The following is a 5920-nucleotide window of genomic DNA, read 5'->3' as shown; positions in this document are numbered from 1 at the left end:
GTTGGCTTTTGCTGAGAGCAAACTGAGAGATATCTGCAACAGTTGGCAGCTGAATGATGTTCAAGGACCAGATGAAGTTAGAACAGCAGGGTGACAGCTTACAGGCTGAAGTGCCCAACACTGTTGTGAGCTTTTAAGTGTTACCTGAATAATGTCAAGTTTGTGAAAGCAGCATGTGATTCCTGAATAAAAGAAGTCAGATAAAAGCACTATTAAAATGTGTCTGACCAGGTATTAAGAAACCATCCATCCATCTATTATCTATATGCTGCTTAATCCTCACTAGGGTCACAGGGGGCTGGAGTCTATCCCAGCTGACTAAGGGTGAAGGCAGGGTACACCCTGGACAGGTCACCAGTCTATTGCAGGGCCACACCCAGAGACAGACAGCCAAGCAGTCTCACATTGTATTAAGAAATGAAGGTGTGAAATTTAAATAGGTTTACTAGAACATGCAACAACAAAAAGCAGCAAACCTTTTTTTTAAAAAAAATCTGGAATCAGAGAATGCTTGAGATTGCTTGTTAAATATAGCGTAAACTATTCATCAACTTTTAAAATAGCTTCCAGTTCATTTTCTGTTGATTTACTACTTGGTTAATCTACTAATTATTTTAGTTTAAGCCAAGTCTTTCCTGATCTTCTTTGGTATTGTCATCACAGTGTCAACAGTCCCAGTTGAGATCTGAGACTTGTTGCCTGTCATAGTTTTTGTTCTACATAGATTTTCCCTTTGAATTCTCAAATACAAATTGCACTTCGCATTTCAAACAAAACATACTGAAGTCATGGATCAGAGACAATGATGCGCAGACAGCCTGCTGGTTATAAAAGTGTGAGTGTGAGATGAATTGACTGTTAAAATTAAAAATTGCGGGAGGAAGTGACTCATGTACAATCACATTTCTTCTTTTCTTGTTACTACAACATTACTATTTTAAACATTATTTAAAACAAATGGACTGCAAGGTGGCGCAGTTGGTTAGCACTGTTGCCTCGCAGCAAGAAGGTTGCTGATTTGCGTCCCGGTGGCGGCACCGGAATCTTTCTGCGTGGAGTTTGCATGTTCTCCCTGTGCAGCGTGGGTTCTCTCCGGGTTCTCCGGCTTCCTCCCACACAGTCCAAGAACATGTTGAGGTTAATTGGTGATTCTAAATTGTCCGTAGGTGTGAATGTGAGTGTGCTTGGTTGTCTGTCTCTGAGTCTGGCGACCTGTCCCCTGTTGTCCCCTGCCTTCGCCCTAAGTCGGCTGGGATAGGCTCCAGCCCCCCCCCGCAACCCTCGTGAGGATTAAGCGGTGTATGAATAATGGATGGATTTAAAACAAATGAAGCACTGTGTCTGGCCCTTAGCTGCTCTCCTCTGCTATTCAAAATCAGGTTGAGGTTGCAAATTGTGAAATGCAGTGCAATGTAAACACAAAATAGTATATTGGAGCCCAGCCTCTTGATCATTTTGTTTTCCTAAATTTTGCTAAAAATCAGCACAAATCAGATCTGTTCTGTAAAAGATTCTGATTTGTTTAGAGGCATTGATCATAAATCAGTGGCTGAGTATGTCGCCTCCTCAATAATGCATTAACGAATACCTAAGATAAGGTAATCTACCTCTGAAGTCACATTTTCTGAACTTAAAGAACTGTCAATCACTCGCATGTAGAGGAAAGCTCACACTCAAGATTACATCTACATTATAGCAACCTACTTTACACTGAAGTGTCTTGTGCCGGTATTTAGCCTTAGATGGAGTTTACCACCCGCTTTGGGCTGCATTCCCAAACAACCCGACTCCGAGATGTGATGGAAGCAGGTTTATGGAAATGTGTGACAAGAAAAATATTTTCAGATTTGAGTTTGTTGAACCATTAAAAGTTGTGTGACATCTAACACTTGTCAGATAAAAGGGGAAAAACTCTTTCTTTTTTCTGTTTCAGTAGTCACACTTTTTGGCAGTTTTCTGACTTGTTTTCTTGCTGCAGACAGCCTACAGAGTCCTGCAGCAGCATCCTCAAGTCCTCGGCAGCAGGATCGCCATGTTGGGCCTTTCCTTTGGCTCTGCTTTCACCCTGAAAATGGCTGTTTACTCCCAGGTTGTAAAGGTAAGACTCACCACCCGCAGAGGGAGTCATAGGGTGCTAAGGTGCTAAGAGGACTGGGTGGTGGTCGAGGGGGGCTGCCTCAATGGCTTGGTCCGAATACACAGCCTCTGGTTGTTGAGCGTGGAACGTCACCTCGCTAGGGGGGAGGGAGCCTGAGCTTGTGCGGGAGGTTGAGCGATATCGGTTAGATATAGTCGGCCTCACCTCCACGTACAGCCTGGGCTCTGAAACCCAACTCCTAGAGAGAGGCTGGATGCTCCATTTCTCTGGCGTTGCCCGCAGGGAGAGGTGGCGGGCTGGAGTGGGCCTGCTCATTGCCCTCTAGCTTAGCCGCCACGTGTTGGAGACATAGAGGCTGAGTGGTTCATGTTCTCCTCCTCCATCATCGCTGCAGCCACTCGTAGTTGTGGTCGTAAGGTCTGTCGCCCGTCCCAGCAGCAATCCCCGAACCCGGTGGTGGAAGTCAGAAGTAAAGGATGCCGTCAAGCTGAAGAAGGAGTCCTACCTGTCATTTTTGGCTTGTGGGACTCCTGAGGGCGACCGATTGTCAAACCTCAGGAGGAGCAGTCTGGTTTTCGTCCCGGTCGCAACACACTGGACCAGCTCCATACCCTCCATCGGGTGCTCGAGGGCTCATGGGAGTTCGCTCAACCAGTCCACATGTGTTTTGTGGATCTGGAGAAGGCGTTCGACCGTGTTCCTCGTGGCGTCCTGTGGGGGGTGCTTCGGGAGTATGGGGTCTGGGGCCCTCTGTTAAGAGCTGTCCGTTCCCTTTACGGCCGTAGCAGGAGCATGGTTCACATTTCCGGTAGTAAGTCAGACCTGTTCCCAGTGCGCGTTGGCCTCCGCCAGTGCTGCCCTTTGTCACCAGTTCTGTTAATTATTTTTATGGACAGAATTTCTCGGCACAGCCAGGGGGAGGAAGGGGTTCGGTTTGGGAACCATAGAATTTCATCTCTGCTGTTTGCAGATGATGTTGTTCTGTTGGCTTCATCAAACCAGGACCTTCAGCGTGCACTGGGGCAGTTTGCAGCCGAGTGTGAGGCAAGCGGGATGAGGATCAGCACCTCCAAATCCGAGGCCATGGTTCTGCATCTGCAGTGTTGCGGTCGCTGTACCATCATGGTGAAGAGAGAGCTGAGCAAGAGGGCAAAGCTCTCGATTTACCGGTCTACGTTCCTACTCTCACCTATGGTCATGAGATCTGGGTATTGACCGAAAGAACAAGATCACGGATACAAGCGGCAGAAATGAGTTTCCTCCGTAGGGTGGCTGGGCACTCCCTTAGAGATAGGGTGAGGAGCTCAGTCACACGAGAGGAGCTCGGAGTAGAGCCGCTGCTCCTCCACGTCGAAAGGAGCCAGTTGAGGTGGCTCGGGCATCTTTTCCGGATGCCAGGCCAGTCTCTCGACTGGCCTGGGAACGCCTAGGGGTCCCCCCAGATGAGCTGGAGGAGGTGTGTGCAGACCGGGAAGTCTGGGCGGCTTTGCTAAGGCTGCTGCCTCCGCGACCCAACTCCGGATAAGCGGAAGAAGATGGATGGATGGATGGATGGAACTACAGCTAACACTTATTTTCATATTCTTAGTATTTGTAAAATGAAAGCCTTTGTATTCATGTTTTTGCTGAGTTGATGGAATTTAAACCACTGCCACCTGTTTAAATCAAATCAAGTTTATTTTTATAATATTTTTTAAAATGTGTACATTGCTTTAGTCAACTTTGGTTATTTTCAGAGAGGCAACAACAAAAATGTGCAATTTGTAAAATAAGATGAATATAAAATCCTAGATCAGTAAGATGACTATGAGGCATGGGCATGAAGGTTGGCTGGAGATGGTGGAAAGCTGTAGACAGATGGAGGATCCACCAGATCTGTGTCCTGACTGGCTGCACTAAGCACGGCAGTGTGTTTTGACTGTTTTGCAGCTCATTAGAAAGTTGTCAGACATCCTCCTTAAGATCCTTTTTGTTTTGTCTGTTTGCTATCTGAAATAGTATAGGGTCCTCATTGGGTATTAGTCAAAACAAATGTCCATCCAATATCTGTACACCGCTTTGTCCTCTGTAGGATCGCTACAGGGGAAGGTGGAGCCTATCCCAGCTAACTTAGGAAAAGGCAGGGTACATCCTAGACAGGTTGCCAGTCCACATGCAAACACAAAAAGACATGAGGCCGAGATTCGAACCCAAGATCTTCAAGCTGTGAGGTGACAGTGCTAACCACTTCCCTACTCTGCTGCCCAAAATAAATATGACTAAAACAAGTTATAAGGAAAATATATATACTGAAAAGGACAAAAGTAAGATTTTAGCTAAGATTTTTGTAGTGTTGAAATGGTACATATGTATACATGCCAAAACCTGGTAGGTCAAAAGTGGTCAACAAGATCTGTACTATATAGCTTAGGGACTTGAAACAGTGGGGAACAGCTAATCTTGGCTGACTGTTTTATAGGGGAGTATAGATGGTAGGTCATATATTAGATGGGACAAGGAACATCCTGGACCCTCCAGGCCTAGAAATAGTTTACCATGTTACCTGGGCTGGATTAAGAGTGCCAGTGTGTTTGAGTATTTGCTTAGGCTTGTCCTCAAGAAGGATATGACAAGCTTAGCTGCTGAATGCAAAAATGATGCATCAGGAGAATCACAGAAAGATCCACTTCCGCACAGCACAAGAACAGAAGAAGAATTTCTTCTCCATGAGCTTATTTGAAACTGTCTTAGTTCTTAAACAGAACCTGGAAGTCTTTTACTCCAGCAGTAGCTCAGCTGTGCCAAAGCATTTTATTTAGATGGTCAATGCCTTAGATAGATCAAAGTTGTTGCCCTAAAATTACCCTGTCCAGACAACATGACACAGAGAAGATCCAAAATGTCATGTTTGATTATAAGGAATATTAACTATTACACCAAATTTTGTCTGAGGTTCCCCTCTGGCCAATGCTAATCTACAGTGTCTCAGTTACCATCATGGAGGGTCTGAAAGTAAGATCAGACTTCAGGGCTGGGCTTGCCATGAAGTCTGATCTTCCTTTGTCTTTTATGGGTATAACAGGAAGCTTAAGGACTGTCATTGAAGTTTTTTTTGTTTTTTGCTCCTTGTTTCCCTTTGGAATCTGCTTGTCGATTGAGACAAATTGTTTTCATATACTTAAAGTGTGTGTGTGTCTCCCAGCTCAGATGTGCAGTGTGTATTAGTGGGAGTCATGTGCAGCCGATTGATGGATCTGTGCAAGAAATACTGCAGTACTTTCACAAGTAAGTATATCTGTTTAAATGTACTTTATGATTTTGGTTGAAGTTGATAGAAACTGAATTAAAAGAAGGATAAGGAGACAAACAGATGTGAATCTAAGACTTGGTTTTGGCTAAGTCTGAGTCATCACCTGTCAGAGTTAGAGTTCGTAGAGGTGATTTTTAGATGTTCTTATTTAATTTGTTGTCAAATCAGACACGGCTCAAAGACTCGCTTCAGTGAGAAGAATGAGGTGATTTGGAGAGAATTGCTGCTGCCCATCCCCACTGACCCATCACTCAAAGTAGATGTAAGTACCATCAGCCACGTTGTCTCTGTCTTATTCCTGAACACTTCATCCTGTTTTCAAGGCAAATGTCTAAACAGTGTGTGATTTTATTTGTTACCCTTGATGTATTAACATCTAATGATATATAATTTTGACACGAAGGGAATCATGGCTAGAAGATGAATCTGTTATCAAGATGAAAGTAAAATGACATCTTTCTTATGCTGTAACTTGGTTTGACCAACCACACATCACACATTGTCACGTGGCTTAACGCAGTGGTTGTCAAACT

The 5920-nt window shown here is 44.7% G+C and overlaps 1 protein-coding gene across 1 annotated transcript in view; it reads left to right on the top strand.

The window, feature by feature from the left end:
* The window catches only part of LOC103374069 (acyl-coenzyme A thioesterase 4-like), a 51075-nt gene that overhangs the window by 7565 nt on the left and 37590 nt on the right, over positions 1-5920 (top strand). The window contains exons 6-8 of the mRNA XM_008304098.1: positions 1979-2098; positions 5280-5362; positions 5556-5649. Coding sequence (XP_008302320.1) covers positions 1979-2098; positions 5280-5362; positions 5556-5649 — 297 coding nt within the window. The remainder of the gene's footprint in view (positions 1-1978; positions 2099-5279; positions 5363-5555; positions 5650-5920) is intronic.

The sequence above is a fragment of the Stegastes partitus genome, unplaced genomic scaffold, assembly GCF_000690725.1.
Source record: "Stegastes partitus isolate 25-593 unplaced genomic scaffold, Stegastes_partitus-1.0.2 Scaffold2133, whole genome shotgun sequence".
NCBI classification, from domain to species: domain Eukaryota; kingdom Metazoa; phylum Chordata; class Actinopteri; family Pomacentridae; genus Stegastes; species Stegastes partitus.
This window is presented reverse-complemented; position numbering and strand designations above follow the sequence as displayed.